At 35.2% G+C, this 19,110-nt stretch overlaps 3 protein-coding genes across 3 annotated transcripts; 2 read left to right on the top strand and 1 right to left on the bottom strand.

Annotated features, from left to right (window-relative positions):
- Positions 1-3,199: 3,199 nt before the first annotated feature.
- LOC111371291 (60S ribosomal protein L32-1) lies at positions 3,200-4,653 on the top strand. Its single transcript, XM_022993190.1, has 2 exons — positions 3,200-4,235; positions 4,308-4,653. The coding sequence occupies exons 1-2, from the start codon at positions 4,120-4,122 to the stop codon at positions 4,435-4,437; spliced, it is 246 nt and encodes an 81-aa protein (XP_022848958.1). The 5' UTR covers positions 3,200-4,119; the 3' UTR covers positions 4,438-4,653.
- A 1,697-nt stretch (positions 4,654-6,350) lies between these two features.
- Positions 6,351-14,174, top strand: LOC111371290 (E3 ubiquitin-protein ligase CHIP). Its single transcript, XM_022993189.1, has 8 exons — positions 6,351-6,696; positions 6,802-6,869; positions 7,152-7,215; positions 12,384-12,455; positions 13,074-13,207; positions 13,319-13,472; positions 13,560-13,670; positions 13,761-14,174. The coding sequence occupies exons 1-8, from the start codon at positions 6,583-6,585 to the stop codon at positions 13,884-13,886; spliced, it is 843 nt and encodes a 280-aa protein (XP_022848957.1). The 5' UTR covers positions 6,351-6,582; the 3' UTR covers positions 13,887-14,174.
- A 2,385-nt stretch (positions 14,175-16,559) lies between these two features.
- LOC111371289 (U-box domain-containing protein 9) lies at positions 16,560-19,110 on the bottom strand. The gene is made up of 2 exons (XM_022993188.1): positions 18,595-19,110; positions 16,560-18,070 (listed from the first exon to the last, which is right to left on the bottom strand). The coding sequence occupies exons 1-2, from the start codon at positions 18,895-18,897 to the stop codon at positions 16,985-16,987; spliced, it is 1,389 nt and encodes a 462-aa protein (XP_022848956.1). The 5' UTR covers positions 18,898-19,110; the 3' UTR covers positions 16,560-16,984.

The raw sequence follows: 19,110 nt of genomic DNA, 5'->3' as shown, positions 1-19,110 counted from the left end.
GTGACGAATCCTTTATTGATCAATCACAACTTTCATACGATTCTTGCGTACCCGAACGATGTCGTATTAGCGGCCCTTTTCAGAGCAACATCCAACACCGCCAAAGTATGACTGTCCTCATATAGGGTACTATGACGACCTCAAGTCAAAGGATTAATCCCACTACCGAACGTTAGAGATTAGCCACTGACACTCAGATAGTTATCCATGTGGAATCTCTCGACGGGTCTCCAATGTTTTGTTCTACAACAAAACATCCACATGTTCATTTAAGTGTCACCACACTTTAGCTCGTGAGATCAGCTACTTACTTCACAAGTAAGAAATGCCACACGTGATGGTCTAACTGTATTAACGACATCCGTATCTCGTTATTACTTACGACCATGGTTTATTCAAGATCCAATTATATGTAATTTGTATCTCACAATCACAACTCCTTGTGATTAACAGATTACCTAAAAATTGGGTCTTCGGATTCTATTATTTAATATTATTTATCACAAAATCAATTTAAATAAATAATAGATCTCGCCAAAATCAAATGCATTAAATATATTAAAAGCGTTTACAACCTAAATCGATTGGATCTAGGGCATAACACTTACAAAACGAACTGTAACAAACGTAGAAAAATGAGCATTTTGAATAGACAAATGTGAAATGCAACTCATTCAACCACCAACGTGTTTCAATCATACAAACATATAAGCCATTTTGGTTATTGCAGCATGAAATGCAAAAAAAAAAAATTAATAATTCAACGCCATAGTTATCCAATGCAGAAACATGAGTAACAGTATGTCGTTGTTGATGCAAACTCCTACAGTGTTAAGACTTCTGAAGATGGACAACACAGAAAACTGTAGGATTGTGGGCATTCCAAACTGGATAGGCTGGTGATTGGGACTATGTAGTCTATGCTCTTCTTCATCTACGTATAGATTTCACAATATAATACTGCAATATCATATTTATCACCCACTCCGAAAACCTTCTTGAAACCATTGTTGATTTCAATTCATCATCGAAGCTGGTTTCTTGAATTTGAGTTTGCACATATTTAGCAGTTTCAATAAATTCCTTCTGTTTTGATTGTCATTCAACGTTTCAGTTACAGATGAAAATAGGGAAAGTGTTCTATTAAAGTAATTTTTTTTCTAATCATGTAGTATTTTTGGTTTATTTTTTAGTCTAATAGTAGAAAATGATTTTTTCCCTAAAAATTATGTCAAAATTAGTCTTACAAAGTCCAATCCATTTTTATAACTTAAAAGGGCAGATTTAGCCCAACAAACATTAATTAGCCCAAATCATCTAAACCAATGAATTATGTACAACAATTTGTAGGATTTTGACGTTTAGAAAAAAAATCACAACAAAATTCTCGTGTAGTTAAAATTATCTGCGTCGAGCTCAAGCCTCCTCCTTCTTCAATCTTCCTCTAGTTTTACTTGCAAGTAGTGCTAGTAATACACATTTTTTGATTGTTGATAGTTGTGATTTTGTTCAGGATGTAGATGATAATATCTTACCTCTTGTAGAAATTCTTGGAGTTGAAATAAGGGAGCCCGATGAAGATAATTTTACATCGAATGATACGAAAGATGACTTGAAGATGAGATTGATAAAGAGTAATTACAATTACTTGGTAATTGTAATATTTATGATTCTAAGCAAAATGATTTTTGTTGAAAATTTGAAGAATATGTATAAAGTTCAAAGAATGCATTATTTATTTATTTATTTAGCATATTTAAAATAATATTAAAAACTAATTCATAATTACGTATATGCTTTGTATGAACACGCATATGCTTGTAATGTTTGATGCTTGACAGTAACTCATTGCCATGCATTATGCATTTTAGAACCTTGCATAAAATAGTCTCGACTCCACTATGGAAATGTAGGATAAGATATTGTAGGTTTTCATGACCATAGATTCGTTGAAGTCCTTGAATGCCACTAAAGATTGAGCCCCTACCATTCCGGCACTGGTTGGGTTCAAGGCCCAAGCAACCTAGCCATCAGGCTTGGTCGGAGGGGGCAATGAAGGCTATGGAGAGAGTCGGCTTGGGCTTGGAAATTGGGTCATAGGTCCAGTGGAGATAGTAGGCCTTGAGTACGAGAAGATCGGTACAATTTGTGAAGTGTGTATTTTTCTGTGTAAAGGTCTCCAACGTGAAGGTGAGTAAATAGGTCTGTGAGATTAGCAAAGCCGTGGTAATGAAAAATAAATGAATATAAGATTCCGTGGCTTCAATAAGCTACAAGAAGAGTCCATTCGTCAATGTTGGGAAGGTTAAATGAGTAATGTTTTTTAGTCCCAACGGGATTGCAATTCAATGTAGATAACGCTAATGTGACATTCAATAATAAGCCATTATATTTCATATTTTTTTAGTTAGTCTATCAAGCAGGGACACCTAAATTGGAGTTGCAATTCTAATGGAGTTACATAGCATTATTAAGATTAAATAGAGGCGTGGATCCGTGTCTATGTTTTGGAGCGCAATTGGTCCTTTTCAAGGACAAAGAGCAATATATCCATATTAAAATCCTTAACCCTTGAATATGAATCCTTTGCAAAATCAATACTATACTAAGGGCGTGTTTGTCACCCATTATTTGTGAAGCATGTATTATAAAATAGTGATTGGTGTTGAATGTGTGGTTAAAAGAAAAGGAAATGTTTTGAATTTACGTGTAATATTATTTTAATGAAAAATGTGTGATTGAAATTGAGTATTGTAGAAAAAATAATGAAAAATTATGAATGACAAACATGGGCTAAGTCAAATATAGATTAGGTCAGAATGGAACATCATTAAATCATAATTACACAAAGTATAATAATAAGCATTTATTAGAGTACGTCACAATCACATGCACCTGATCATAGTCAGAAATCGACTGATTTTTATATTTTTTTAACAAATTTGTTTAATCTAAAATTGTATTCTTAATTAACTATCATAATTATGAAATTTTTCTTTAAACATTTTGACAAAAAAGAATCTGGGCTGGGCCATCTAGCATTAAGGCTTCTCTAAATGGGTAGAGCCAGCCCAATCTGTAGCAAAATAAAGCACAACACTGAACATAAACGCTCAAAACCCTGGCTCACCCTTTCATCAACTCCTCCAAACTCAATTTTCCACCATTCAGTAGATCTTGTCGNACTTTTGCTCTTTGATCTTTAAAATATCACTCTTTGCTCACTGAACTTTGCTGTAGATTATTACTTGCTCATCGAAACTCAAAAGGCTGCTCGTTGTTCACCCAAATTTCAATAAAGTTACTCATTAATCACTCATATTATTTCCATTAGTGAACCTAAAGAAAGATCAGTGAGCAACGAGTAACTAATTAAAGATTCGTGAGCAAGTAGTAACCTATACCAAAATTCAGTGTAGGTTATTACTTGTTTACTTATCTTCAAAAAGTTGTTCGTTGTTCACTGAACACAGGTTACTACTTGCTCACCTAAATTTTTAATAAAGCTGCTCATAAATCACTCATATAATTTTAGTGTTAACTATAGCAAAATTCAATGAGCAATGAGTAACCTTTTAAATTTCGGTGAGCAAGGAGTAACATGTAGTAAAGTTTAGTGAGCAACGAGCAACTTTTTAAAGATTGGTTAGCAAATAGTAACCTATAACAAAGTTCAGTAACCATTGATTACATTATCTCTTATCATATGAGTTAATTTAAATGTCCTCTTAGTTTAATGTGCCTAATGATATGGAACTGCTTTACACCCCAAGGTTCAGTTTCCATGTCACCATGATATGCTCATTGGAGAATTAAAAATAGGAGTTCTGCAATATTTGTACCGTCAGTTGTCCTGCACGTACATGTTTTTGTCTGGAAATACTTTAGTCTTTTCAATCCCAAATGAGTGTTGATTATCATTGGTTTTGTTTTGTTACTTGTTTTATTGGCCTTATTGTCCATTTTTGGCTTAGCTGTTCGATGATATTCTTGATATTTCGTCGCACATTTTTTAAGTAGTTGACGAGTTCTTAACTTTTATTTTTGTGGAAGACGAACTGGCGTAGGCCCAAGGGTATAGATTCACGTGTCAGGCGAAAGTTCAAAGGATGCACATTGATGCCAAACATCGGTTATGGTTCAGACAAGAAGACTCGCCATTATCTTCCTAATGGATTTAAGAAATTTGTCGTCCACAATGCCAAAGAGCTGGAAATTTTGATGATGCACAACAGGTTTTCGACTCTTCTGTCTTGTACATCAATAGAAATACTCCTTCAATATCTGACCCTTCGGTTTGTTTTCAGGACTTACTGCGCAGAGATAGCACACAATGTGTCTACTAAGAAAAGAAAGGAAATTGTAGAGCGTGCTGCCCAGTTGGATGTTGTCGTGACCAACAAACTCGCTAGGTTGCGTAGCCAAGAAGACGAGTGAGCTTAGCAGTGGTGGTCAGTTGTTTTTCAATTACTTCATTGGATACTATTACAAGATTGGACAAGAATGTGATCTTGGCGATTTTGTTCATATTAAGAAGTTTTCCAGTTGTGCGGCATGCTACTTTATCCGTGCAATGTCATGACAAATTTAATTTATCATCAAGAGAGAAGAAATCGTTATTTTGAATTTTATGGGATGAAATCCTTCAACTAACGCGTCTTTATTCTTATTTTCTTAATTTCTATTTTTCTCTTTTTCTCATCTTCAACAACTTTAAACGCCCCTTGGACATAACACCGCGTCAATTACTTTATTTCCATCTATATCCTCACCTGGCGGCTGTAATGTAATAAATGGCAGCGGGACGTAGAATCCCAATCAATGGTTGCGGGTCGTCGGTTGGGCCGTATCCATGAATGCCAGCCCAAGAAAATGATGGTCCTTGATTTTCTTTGCGGAGATACTCATTCTTGGATCCTTTTTCAAGCAATTTGCCAATCAAGTCCCTTGCCTCGGTGAGTTCCGACGGATTCCGATAAAATCCGGTAAAATGTCTCTTTCCGATTTGGTCCCTGAAATAGTCATACCGTAGAGCATTCAATTGTGGCCGTTACCTAATATGATCTCTAGGGTAACTTATTCCTCTGTTCCTAAGAATTCAAGGCCTTGTATTCATCTGTTTTGACGAAGGAATTGGTTTTTTCCATGGGGGCGGTCTCTGTTTTTCATTAAGTCATCGCCAATTTCAGTTGGATGGACTGAATTGTGAACTTAAGTCACGGAATTTGAAGAAATGGGAAATCTTGTTCTTTCTCCCTGACTCTGATATTGGATTGGATTTTAATTTTCTATCCAAACAAATTTCTAGTGGTTTCGTAGAGTATAGTTGATAGATCGATATCCATTATTAAATGCTCATTTTCTTGAATCGTTACATTTTCTAGCTTCAAAATCTCTATAAACAATTATTAACCCTTCAAGATATTTCAATGCCAATACAATTTTGCAGCTTAAAATTGGGCCATCCAAAGTTGACTCGAAAAGTTCTTTAGGGTCAACGTGGTTATTTTTCCAATCATCCCACCAATCAAAACGAACTTAACCTTGAGTTTATACTACCAACCAATCATATTCTAGCACTGAAGTTTTACCGTCAACACGTGTGACATACTATCTTTATTCCTACCCCCCTTAAAGGGAAAATTACGCCATTGGCCCCCAATCTATACCTCATGTAGTATTCCATGACCAAGCAGGACACAAGTCACACAACTAGTCGAGTCATCCAATAGGCTAGTCACAAAGACCTCTCGTGCCTGGGAAAGCTTTATTTGTATATGCTACACAAGTTCAGATTTGCTTTTAACCACATTGGCGTGACTCGAAATCGTTAAACATGATGTTTCTCAAACAAGATATAGTAATTGTTTGACTCCAATTTCTACTTGCTTAAAATCCATTTTTTATGGCTCCATGATGTAACGTGGGTCCCAGTGTGAAAAGTTTGAGAGAAGCAAGTCGGAGAAATAGGCTACAATCCCCCAACATTAAATCTTAAAGAAAATTTTTCCCAGACAGCCCACAATCTTTGTAAAATAGTAATTTAATTTTCAATGTTTTATATAGCATTGCTATTAGCTGTGAAACTTTGATAACTTAATTTTAAATTATTACATATAAAAAGATCACATTTTACTTCCAATTTCTAGGCACGATCCCGTATTGAAAAACAAAACTTAACTTTATAACTTAGATACAAAAGAATTACATCGGTATGACTAGCCTACAATTGGAGGGTTTATATTTGTGGATTGATTATTCAACTGTCATGAAAAGTTGTAGACCAATTTATTACTGGCACAATAAGTTGGAGCCCACCCTTGCAATTTTCTCGCTAGAAATATATCAACTTTTCTCGAAAAATCACGAACATAACTCATTTTACCTCATAATTTTGGAATTTCACTTTCAATTTCATTTTCCCACCACGAATTTCCATTCCCTTCATTTTCCAATCATAAAATACATTTGTTATTGTAATCTGCCTGTGTAATCTGTATTTTTGTGTACGTTTATACTTGCAATCGTAGTCAGCTTTATGCATATGGAGAAAAAATAATTGGCAGAGGTCAGAAAAGAAAAATGTCGCCAACAGTGGCTGCGTCGACGGCTAAACAAGCCGAGCAACTTCGAATAGATGGAAACAGTTATTTCAATAAAAATCGATTTGCTGCTGCCATTGATGCTTATACCGAGGTATTTTTAGATTTGCGGGTTTAACATTTGAAAGGATACACGTAAAGGCCCCTTTTATTTATTTATTTATTTAAGAATTAATATGTCTTTCTGTGGTTCTTTTAGGCTATTACGTTGTGCCCTAATGTTCCGATATATTGGACCAACCGGGCTCTGTGTCACCGCAGGCGGGAGTATGTACAATCATTATTCTCGTTAAAACACTATGATTTTTTGCTGTTACTTTGAAATGTTTATTTTCTTGATTGAAAAGTTTGATCCTTTAGCCACTTCACCCATTAAAATGTGATTTTTTTTGGTTACTTTTGAATATATATTCTCTTGATTGAAATTTTTGATTCTTTTGTCATTATAATTTATACCCATTAAAACGTTGAATGACTTTTGTTTGTTTTTAGTGACTTTAAATGTTTATTTTCTTGATTGAAAGTTTGATGCTGTTTTTGTGGGTGCAGTGATTGGACCAGAGTGGAGGAGGATTGTAGGAGAGCAATTCAGCTCGATCACAATTCTGTTAAGGTCTGGTGTACTTGTAATCATTATAAATGACTTCATAGATTTTACTGGCTTGGTGTTGTTTGATTTTTCGTAATGTTTTAAATACTCTGGTATTATTTATTTTTGTTTATTATTTTATCTCCTTGGGATTTTTTAGTATCCATTGAATTTCACTTTATATGAAGATGATTGTGCTTACATCGAAAAACACTATTTCAGTACTAAGACGGTAGTAAAGAGAAAAAGCAGTTAGAACAAGCTTGGAAGACTTGGATCTAGATTATGCATTGCCGGAGGCTGAACAGTGTAATGGCCGCAAATGTTTTTTACAATTACTGTCACCATGGCTCAAGTTTATTGTGATCACGAGAACCAAATAATTGATGGCATTTGCTTACTAACTGAGTTTAAACCACTTTACAACGTTGCTCAATGTTCACCACCGCTACAGTTACTCTCCCCACCCACACTCGCAGACTTTTTCACTTATTTTGACTCTATTACCTTAGTTATCTTTGCCCGATCTCCATCAACACACCAAAAAAATCTCCATTTTACTATTCCCATTGTTGGTGCTCCATGAACTAAATAGCCATACAATTTAGTTATCTTATGCCATTTGGTAGAGCATGTGAATTATTTTATAATCAGTCTAATCTTCTGCAGTTGATATTTGAGATAACTTTTGGGCCTGTGATTCTTGTATATGAAAATTTCAGAATACCTATTGCGGTTCCTTTGCATCTTTTAATATTGACAATCAAAATTTTCAAAACATTGGAGGCTTTTCTGTGGGCGGGCAGGTTTGGTTGATTAAACGAAGTACCTATCATTTGCTTCGTTCTGTAGGAGTGGAGAACACACACCTCTTCTTCCACATATGCTTTTTGGAGATTGGGAAAATTGTGTTTTTTTTTCCCTCTCTCTTTGTATGTGTTGTGTGGGGGGGGGGGGGGGGGGTTTTTTTTTTTTTTTAAATTTAAAATTTTTTTTAAAAATTTATTATTTCTTTTTTGGGGGGGGGGGGTTATTATAGTTCCATCCTTTCAGTTGTTATTGTTAACTTTTTTGGGATTGTTGATTCCTTATTCATAAGATATCAAATGCGTGCTTTTGGGAGAATAAATTCAATCAAGTCTTGGTTCTTAATATTGAATTTCATAGTTGGCAAGCAAGTAAAAGGGAATAAAAATCAAAAATAAAAAATGTTTCTAATTCTGGAGTTGAGGAAGTTTTGTGCAGCTCAATAAGTTAAGATATGAGACAATTAAAAACTCAATATACTGGTTAAGTACCTCTTTCAGTAACATTATGTAATTAAAAAAGGCCCATAGTAGGCAAGAGAACATTCTGGACAACCAAAATGAAAATAAGGTAATTCATTACTAGAGGAGGAAGTGTAATATTTTTTAAGAGACAATCTTATCTTAAAGAAGTTTAGAAATTGAAGTTGAACATTATCACTTCACAAAGTGGAAGAAACTTGATATAATTGTGGGAACTTTCTCCAAAAAGAATGATTCTGATGCTTAGCTTTTTTGGAACTTGAATTGCAACAGAAAATACCGTTTCATATAAGAAATAGAATTCTATTATTAATATTTTCCCAAAAAATAGATTGCACATGTGATTTTTGAACTAGTGCTATTCTAGTAATAGTAGGAATAAGGATAATAATGATTTAGCTTTTTTGGAGATTAAAAAGCAACAGAAAATACTGTTATATAAGAACTAGAATTCTAATATCCATATTTTCTCAAAAAGTAGATTGCACATGTGATTTTTTAACTAGTGGCCATTCTAGTAATAGTAGGAATAAGGATAATAATGATTCACTTTAAATGATCTTGTCCCAAAACAATGACTTTTAATTATCATTCGGGAAGTGTTTATAAGCAGCCTAAATAAATAGATAAAACTAAATGGTGGATAAGTAGGTGGTCATACGAATTGTGGATGAAAAGTGTTTGATCATTACAATTTATAAACATGAACTTGGCATGGGATTAAAATACTTATGTTTGCTTATTTGTAAGGATGAGTCGAAGAGGGTGTAATGCATATGATTTGAGTGGATTGGAGGGACAAGGGCCACATGTATTCTATGTGATATGAAGTTTCCTATAAGGTTAAAAAGCGAGTTCTACAAGTTACTAAACATATTATACTTATGGTACTAAATGTTGGATTTTTAAAAGACAAAAGTTCATGTTTTAAACATAGTGAAAATGACGATGTGAAGCTAAATGTGTGGTTCTATCAAAGGGATAAAATAAGAAACAAGAGTATTAATGCTAATAAATTGATGTGATAGTAATTGACGAGTAATTAAGGAAGGAGAATTTAGATGGTTGAGATACTCTTTGATTATACTCAAAGTCGGTCCAATTAGCAGAACATGTTAGAAGAGGGTAGATTAGACTAAAATTATGTTGTTGATGTTGAAGATCTAGTTATATTATGGTTTAAAAAATTGTGACTTAGGCAACCTCAGTGTTGGGCAGGGACAGAAAACGTTTATTTTTTTGCACAAAATAAGGCTTTCGCCTTTAGTGATTGAGGCATAAGCCTCGGAGAGTGAGATTCGTGAGCCTTTCTTTAGTTATGTCGAAAATCACTTTTTCTTTGGAGGTCTCGTAATCTTATTGGTTTACTTCATTGGAAATATACCATATATTAAAATAGCTTTTGAAATCCATAACATTTTAATAAATAATACCTAATTTCTTTGATTATTAGCCATAAATTATCATTGGAACCCATTATATATTAAGGAACTTTGCTATTTGTACACTGATTTTTGATATTTGTATTGTTGTTAAGTGTCAATTGAATAAAAAAATTGTTTGAAATTTAAACTGTCCAATAGGATAATAACACGTGACAAAGTGTAAATTAAAGTGTACACCATAGTGTACATGTAGCAATGTTCTATATCAAGACCTAATTATTTTCTTTGATTGTATATTAATGTGTCATATGATAAAATACATTATATATAAAACACACAACATACGTATATCACAATGTAACCCTAGAACTTACACTTCATTGACGGGTCATCACTCGGGAGATAAAATTAACATCACCTTAGATCTTTAAGTTATATTGTTTGAGTATTTAACATTTGTGGTTTATTTTTGTATTTTTTGCATTTTTTTTGTTCACGGTGAGATCTCTTCTCGCCTCACGAAAGAAAACCCCTCAGTACCCGATTTTGCCTTTTTAAAACACTGAGCTACATTGAGAAAAAGATCATTAGTCAACCCATGCCCGTGCTTTATAGTTCATTATAAGATCTTTTAGATGTTGGCGAAACATTTCAACATCTAAATATCATGTTATTTTTTCTCTACCAATGCCTTTTTAGGATTTAGGGTTTCAACTTCTAAATGGCATATTAATTTTTTTCTGTACCAATGCCTTTTTAGTTAAGAGGCATCTTAAGCAACTGAGTCAAATGTAATGATTACTGCTGGTATTTTGTCATTGCAATTTGCTACTTAGTTTTAGGGTTGTGGCAATAGCCAAGACAGGAAGGTTTTTTTTTTCCAGTGTTGATGCGCAGAGCTCCAACGAAGGAAAATGTGTGAGGTGCAAAAATGAGAAGAAAAGAAGCGGTTTTAATTAAATTTTGGGCTTTTAGAGTCCTTTTCATCTGAATTACTATCCTTTTCAGATTATTTGGGTGCTGAAAGGGTATTTGTTTATGTGATGCATATAAAATCACGTCCAAAAATTATTTAATGTTGGTTTCACTTGAACCTTCATTGAATTTTAATTGTTTTCTGCTGCAATTTACTAAAGTTGCTAAAGTTTTATCTAGAATATAATGTGAAGGTGGATTTTGTGCTTAAGTTCTGAGAAGCCTTGGTGTCTTGATTCAGTCTGTGGATTAAATAACTGTGAGTTGCTGTTTCTGTTTCTGTTGCTGGAGTTTTTTATTTTTTATTTTTTTTCATGATTAATATTTTTGCTTCCCCTGTTATAGAATTTCCGAGTCCGATGTCCTTGAATTTACTACGTCAGTAATCATGATTGCATATAAATTTTGAAGTCTCAATATTAACGCCTCAACATTGCAAGAAATGAAGGAAAGATTCATCACTTGTACTTCTTATGAGGAACCTGTACTAGAGTATTCTCAATTTCTGAATCAAATCTAATCATTGAGAAAAATATGGATTTGATGCTGAAACTTAAGGAATGAAAGCTTAATCGCTCATACTTCTTTGGATCCTCTAGTAGAACATTTCTGATTTTTCAACTTATGAATTGAATCTGATGACTTCAAATTTTCTCTTTCTTTGGTAAATAATTTCACATGCATGAGTTCGTCGACCAATTAAAAGTTAGTGATATCAACTTTGAAAATGCTCATTCTTGCTGCTTCTTTCCTCGCCTAGCTTAGTTTTTTGCTTATTTTGCTTCTGTCCTTGGTGTTCCAACATTTACATCTTGCTTTCAGTTCTGTCTTATGGATGAAATGGTCCAACAATTTGAGCTCTAACATTTGGTGATGAAATTAGCCCCCAGTGGATCAACTTTCCTGTAATTGCATTGACCTCTTCTCATAGAGTGTGTATAAACTGTTTGCTAACGATGATTATCTACTCTTTGCGAACTGTTCTATAGATTGCAAGAATTTAGATCAATCTGCTTCAGGACATCATTTAATAAATTCTGCCAGCCTCAATTCTAAGTCATGTTGATGAGGCACAAGTTCTATTTCCAAAAAGGTCTATTGTATTGTTTCATGAGTATATGACACGAGGACTGCAAAAGTTTACAGTGAAGATTTCTTTCTAATGGTGAAATATATTAGACATGATTTTTCATCATTCAGTTGTCTAGTGGAATATATTCAATCATTGATAATGGCTTCCTGGAAATCCAACAGCCTGCCTTACATGACAAATGGAAAATGTTTGACATATATAATTGGTTATTCTGGGTTTGGGTTTGATCTCTGTCGATTCTGCTGTAGCATGCTTGCTCTGTTTGATGGTATTGTGTCATTTTTCTTTGTCACATCTTCCTTTGTACTACTGAATGTTATGTTCCCTTCAGGAAAATTCTGGCCTTTTGCTAAGAGTTTTACACTCTGGAGCACTGTTGTTGACTTGTGCATTTTACAGTTCTCTTATTTGACTGTCTCCCTTCAAGTTAAGTGCTTTGCATTATGGCAGGCACACTATATGCTTGGTCTTGCACTGCTAAAAAGGGAAGAATACGCCGAAGGAGCCTGGGAATTGGAAAAAGTACGTGGTTTTATTTCATCCAGATTTTTTTTAATTCCGAAAAATATTAAAATGCCATTAAGCTTTTTGTGGAGGCATATGCTTTCTTCAAGACTTGTATGAATGACCAATGTAAGCGTTAGATAATGCTAAGTGTTAAGAAATGGAATCCTATTTGCCTCAGATTATGCTCAAAATAGATAAGTTGCCAGGTTCAACTTCACCCATTTTTTCTTTTGTTTGTCTCTCCCTCAAGAGCTGCTTGTTGCTTTCTGAAAATCTGTCACGCTCTTGTGGAATTCAATATTACTTAACCTGTTATGCCTTGTTGGATGGTACACTAGCTTTTTAGGATAACCTGTGCTGTATAATTTGGTTAGTTTTTGGGTGGCCTTTTGCTCTAGTGGTTTATTTTGATAGGTTGCCTACTCTGTAAAATTTCTTTCTTCATGCTTTACACCAGGTTTCTAACCTCCTTATGCTTGTCTTATCATAACATTGTTTTGATATATTAAGGTGATAGATGGGAGTGGCATTCATGGTGTTATGATTGTTTGTTTACTTGCAAAACTATGAAATTTGTGGAAAAGGATAATTACTAATGATGGGAATGTTTTTAATATTTTTGTGCTATCTCAGGCCTTGGATCTTGGAAGGGGTGCGAACCCAAAGGGCTACATGGTAGAGGAGATATGGCAAGAGCTTGCAAGAGCAAGATATTTGTTGTGGGAACAGGAATCTACCAGACGTTCATGGGATCTTCAGAATTTAAAGTAATTGCTCTTTTCTGTTTCAAGTCTGGGTCTTTATCTTCTGTGATTCCTCTTCTATTTCTGTTTGCTTTGCTAGTATGATTGTATCTTAATTGTCTTCCCATGTCTCAGAGAAACATGCGAGGAAGCTTTGAAGGAGAAACATTTCCTTGATGATTCACAAATTGAAGGATTCACGGATGAAAATACCCAATCCAATTTAGAACAATTGGAAGCTTTAAGTAGAGTATTTAACAAAGCTGCTGAAGATGATATCCCAACTGAGGTAAGCTTTTTGAGTTTCCTTCACAGAAGTTCCCCCTTAATGGGATTTTATTTCTTGTGACAGCGTGACACCAATTGAGTATTTCAGGTGCCAGACTATCTCTGCTGTAAAATTACTCTAGATATTTTCCGTGATCCTGTTATTGCTCCAAGTGGAGTTACATATGAGAGAGCAGTAATTCTTGATCATCTGCTGAAGGTATTCCTAATTGATAATTGTCATTTCCATTTATATGCACATTTTTATCCTCCGGTGTCATGAGTTGATCCTCAACTTTTCTCCTTTAAGGTTGGCAAGTTTGATCCAGTTAGCCGCGAACCACTGTATCCATCACAGTTGGTGCCCAATTTGGCCATAAAAGAAGCCGTGCATGCATTTCTGGAGACACATGGGTGGGCTTACAAGACAGACTGATAGTCTTGCTCTTTGTTGGTTGTATGGCTCTGGTAAATGCTCATCTTTTCTCTTCAGTTTGGATCAAGCAGGTTGAGACATTCGTCATGGTTAGTTGCTCTATTATACTCAGCATTTAAATCCCCATTTACTCTATGATACTTTGACAAGTGGGTTGTCAAATTGGACGTCTTGGAAATGTACAGTATCTATTTCTGAACTTGTACAGTGTGATAGTAGAATTCTATCCATAGATATAAAAAATATTTTCCATATCATCAATTCCTGCATTCCTTGGGTTTTGGTTTCTTTCTTGAATTTTCTTCCTGGCTTATTCATGCTCTCTATGAATGTTTGTCTACAATGACGTTCTATCTATCTTCTCTACAACTTGGTTATGAAGTTGGAAGGATTCAATTCTTTGTGGGTGAAGTGACAGTGTCCAAAAACTTACCTAGCTCGGGGAGGTTTAAAAATAGGATAAGTAGGCTCAAGGCACGCAATTGGGACCGTGCTAGGCCTACCGGTAAGACCGACCTGTCCCACCAGAAAAGGTTGGCACGGCCTTTCTCGGACTTGTATGGTACCCAGAGAGTGGCTTGATTCCAGGTTGATGCTGCCTAATGTTGCACAATGGAAACATATGTCCTTAGCTACATTATTTGGATGAAGATAAGGATCACATGAATTAGTTAAATGTGTTCTCTTAAGTGTGGGACTATGGGCACAATATGTGCTCGGTGCCCAGCTGTGTAGTTCATATGTGCAGAAACTACACATGGCAGACCCCCATTTTCAATTTATTGAAACTTCTACAATGGGAGAATTTGGGTTTAAAGAAGTTTGTCTTGCATTTTGTTAAGAGTCTTTTATGTAGATTCCTTTCGTCATTTACGACATGTTTGGTGTATTGAATTTGACCGCGTTAAACATTTTTAGAGAGAAGAAGTTAAATCTGGGTTTATTGTCAGTCATGATGTCCAGTACTGAGTCCTCTATATGTTGCATCTCAAAATGAATTCAATTTCAACAAACCAGTAAAGGATTAAGTGTGAAGCTATAATCTTATTTGTTTATATTTTCTTAGTTCATGATTTCCGGGATATATGGATAATATTTTTCAGTATTAAAAAGTTAAAATTTTATTTATTATACTTTCAAGCTCTTCTAATGTACTTATAGAAAGAATCTCCTTTGAAGACCAGTCCAATTCTACCTGCTGCTATCGGATGAGGATTAGATTAAAGTTCGAGGTATAACTTTTGGAGAATATTTAAATTTAACATTTATTGAAAAAGCAAGTTTACAAATAATGCTTCCTTTTTGGCTGCCTTTCCTTTTGTCCATCTTTCCTAAGCTGATAATGAAAGGAGTAGGTACCACCATGGGAGGAAGCTCTTCAATATATGAATAGGTTAAAATGTTTAATTATCAATTGTGGACAAAATCCCATTTCCAATAATAGAATCACGGCTTGTTTAAGTGAAGAATTGTCAATTCCATCCAAACTTTTATCTTCTCTCGGAATAATTTTTCTCAAGCAGGGCCACATATGCGTCCACGCCTTATTGGCAGGGTGCTTGTCCCCCGGAAAAACAGGGCCCATGTGCTTGCTATAATATTCATATTTTCAAGGTGTCCGTGAAATTCAAATTTATTATTTTATTTATTTATTTATTTTGTGTGTGTGTGTGTGTGTGTTAAATCTAGCATTCGACAGATTTCAATTAGCTAAACATGATTTATAATACAATATACGAAATTTTAATTTCTTTGAGGTGAATACCATCCTTCCACCTTACCAAACAGTAAAGAAATATGGGAGAATATGGAATGACAGAACATCTTGTGCAAAACGATAAAATTTATTCGGCATATTTGAAATATTCCTATTTGCCTAATCTGTTTGTTCTTCTTCCCCTTTGCTTCTGAATCGGATTCTTCGATATTCATGTCTGTCTGTTGTTTATCATATCTTACGAGGAGAAATATCTTTTTCTAAAAAAGTGCACTTTTTTGAGCAATGATCTTAAACTCCAAATTTATCATTTTCTCATCCCAATCTGGAACCATTTATTCAATCGTCATAGACATATTCATAATGTCAATTGGCTTTCGACGCGTCTCATACAATGGAGTTTGCAAACATGAAAGATTAGGAATAAAGCCCTGCCCCGACTCGAGGACAAGGTTGAAAACATGAGCGCCACATGGGGCCCCCCTATTGGAGGGGCGCTTGTCAGGGATAGGCTTGTCCCTAAGTCGGGACAGGGAGCAAGGTTGAAAAATTACAGCAATTAAATCCAATAAATAACAAGGAAATATATGAACAGTGTCCGGAAAAGGTTTATGTAGTCAATCACATATTTATCGGAAAAATAGGATGATGTATCTTGTTGAACGAGTACTGTTCAAGACACGTAAAAATACATCATGTGTATCTTTCAAGGAAATTAAATAATCAATGGTTTATTGAAATTTATGGGATCTAAGAAAAAACCCATGTGCAGGAATTATTTGACAGAAAAATAAAGCAGAATCCATAAAATAGCAATCATAGGAAGAAACCAGCAAAGCAAATGCTGTCATAACATATTAATGCAGTCTGCTCAAAAACCATGTGCAACAATGTTTGAACAATATTGAAAAGCTTTCTTTAAAAAAAAAAAAAAAAAAAAAAAAGATGGTGTGAAATTGGGTGTATTATGCACAAACCATATACTTAAAGCATATCCAATGGTGGTGTGAAATTGGGTGTAAATTGGTATCTCCAAAACCACTTTTACATTCTCATTTACTTCCCTTCGGATCTAAATTCAAATTCTGCTAAATCCACTTTTTGTCTATTGTGGATGTAAAAAAAGATGTTAGAATATGCAATTTGCATTTCCTTTGCGTCCCCCCGTTGGGAAGGTTTTCAGCCACTTTGGAGATTTAATTCATAACTTTAATCTATTTTACACCACAATTGGAGGTGCTCTTAGTATCAAGCCCTGCTGCTTAGATAATAAAATATACAGAATGAACGTCGAAAATGACAACAAGATACCTCAATTGTCGATGATGAAGGAAAATGAAAATATGTAGAATTTACAGAATATGTGCTGTCATACCCACCATCATGCAGTATGGGTAAGATTGATTGCCCGGTTCAGTCTTTCAAGTATGCCACTGGCCTTTCTCTTAGCTCTGGATGAGCCATTTTCAGCGAGCTTAGAGATGGTTCCATATGTGTTTTCCTCGTCCCTTACCTGCTTCCACTTGGATCGGTCGCTATGACAAATAGTGAAAAGGATTGCAATGCAATTCTCCTTGTTTCGAGCACAAGACGTCTCCCTGATTATGCTAAGCAAGCATTCAACTCCCCCGAGCTCTCCCATTTGCTCGACAGCTGTTTGACTCGTTGAAAGCATAGCGAGGATTGACAATAATTCATCAACATGCATTCGATTCATGATCTTTTTTAGGATAACACGAACTGCACCATCTCTAACAGCTCTCAACTTATTCTCGTGAAGAATACATAGATTAAAAATAGCCGACGCAACATCTTTCACGGCTAAAAGATGCCCCTCTTCTAATAAGTCGATGAGAGGTTTCAAAGCACCGGATTTACCAATCAGCTCCTTATTTGAGTCAAGAGCCGATAAGGTGAAAAGGGCTGCAGCTGCATTACTCCTTGTTCCGATAGTTCCTGATCTCAAAGCATCCATAAGAAGCGGAATAACCATGGGCGTTTCTGCAACGAGCTTTTTATTGTTGTCGTGAATGGAGAGATTCAAAAGTGTTGTGATTATATCTTCGTGGAGGTCCGGTTGAACCTCATTTTGAGATTTGCTTTGAGATAGCGGGGACAGCAGCTGAGGTATGGCACTGCAAGATTCACCAAAAAGTGCCCGGAACGAAGGCATTCTTTTTGTCAATAGCCGCATCTCTCTTGCTGCTTCCTTTTGATCAGACAATGTTGACGACATTTTCTCAAGCAAAGAAAGGAACTGGTCCCGGTCATCTCTGGTTAAGGCATCCTCATCAAGATATTGAGCAGAATCAGACAATCTAATCCCGTGATTCTTGCACCATTGCGATATCATTTCCTTAATCAAGTGATTAGGTGTAAGGATAGTGTGCGATAGTACTTGTTGGGTTCTAGGGCAAGTCCTATTCCCAGATTTTAACCATTTCTGAATGAAGGATCGATCATAAGTCTGCACAAATTGTAGCAAGAATGTTAACAATATGAACAAGAAACAACATTAAACAAGAAACTGATTTCTATGATCTTAAAATTTCCAAATAAAGATATATCTTCATGTCAACATAACAACCAAAAGATAGACACATAAAACAACTTCAATCCGAGAACCAAATAAGTCAAAATTCCTAAAATTTTAGAGAAATTACTGCAGATTTCTGAATGATAAACTTATCGAAAGAAAGACACAAAGTTAGAAATTTCCTCTGTTCAGTCACATATATACAAAAATTCAGAGTGCACATTTGCAGAACAAATTAAGAGAAATGATGATCGAAATCCTGCAAATTATCTCGTGACAATCAATATTCAAAGTCCAGAAGAAGAAATAAATTCCTCAAACTGCCAAACCCAGATACAGTTTAACAAAGTAAACAAAATCCGAACACATACACACATTAACAAATATGCAAACAATTTCACATAAAAATGATATGAACAAAATCAAATCTGATTCGTGGAAGTAAAATTACGAACCTGTCCGGTGGCAACAATAACAGGATCCCTCATGAGTTCTTTAGAAAGTGGGCACTTAAATTCCTCAGGCACCGCACCAGAAACAACTTCACGGCGAGAATTATTATGAAAATATAGAGATGGATACTTATTCATCTTCAATTCCTTTAAAGCAGAGAGCATTTGCTGGGCTTTATCAATTGCCTCCAAGTTAACATCCTCGTCATCAACAATTACCTTGACCAATTTATGCAATTCCCTCTTCAATTCCATGGTCTTAGCCACCAGTCCTGGACCGCCTTCCAAAACACCACTCTTCGCCATCACTCTACGAACAAAACCCAATTTACACTTTTTTGTCTGTAATACTTCGTTCACATACCTTGAGGGGCTCTAGATTTTTTTTTACTTTTTTACACACAGTGAGTGGTTTGAGTGAAGTGAGGAATAAGAATGTGTTTTTGAGGGTCCAATGTGTCACACAGTCAGAGACCCGTGGCGAGGAAGCTGGCAGCTACGCGGAAGAGAAGTAGAGAG

This window comes from Olea europaea, chromosome 22, assembly GCF_002742605.1.
Source record: "Olea europaea var. sylvestris chromosome 22, O_europaea_v1, whole genome shotgun sequence".
NCBI lineage: Eukaryota > Viridiplantae > Streptophyta > Magnoliopsida > Lamiales > Oleaceae > Olea > Olea europaea.
This window is presented reverse-complemented; position numbering and strand designations above follow the sequence as displayed.

What these genes read in the sequence shown, in the direction of transcription:
- LOC111371291 (XM_022993190.1), top strand. Translation starts at nt 4,120, where the DNA reads ATGCCAAACATCGGTTATGGTTCAGACAAGAAGACTCGCCATTATCTT. An exon ending in ATTTTGATGATGCACAACAG is followed by an intron (nt 4,236 to 4,307) that starts GTTTTCGACTCT and finishes GTTTGTTTTCAG; the next exon opens with GACTTACTGCGCAGAGATAG.
- LOC111371290 (XM_022993189.1), top strand. Translation starts at nt 6,583, where the DNA reads ATGTCGCCAACAGTGGCTGCGTCGACGGCTAAACAAGCCGAGCAACTT. An exon ending in CCATTGATGCTTATACCGAG is followed by an intron (nt 6,697 to 6,801) that starts GTATTTTTAGAT and finishes TGGTTCTTTTAG; the next exon opens with GCTATTACGTTGTGCCCTAA. An exon ending in TGGGATCTTCAGAATTTAAA is followed by an intron (nt 13,208 to 13,318) that starts GTAATTGCTCTT and finishes CCCATGTCTCAG; the next exon opens with AGAAACATGCGAGGAAGCTT.
- LOC111371289 (XM_022993188.1), bottom strand. Translation starts at nt 18,897, where the DNA reads ATGGCGAAGAGTGGTGTTTTGGAAGGCGGTCCAGGACTGGTGGCTAAG. An exon ending in TTATTGTTGCCACCGGACAG is followed by an intron (nt 18,071 to 18,594) that starts GTTCGTAATTTT and finishes CAATTTGTGCAG; the next exon opens with ACTTATGATCGATCCTTCAT.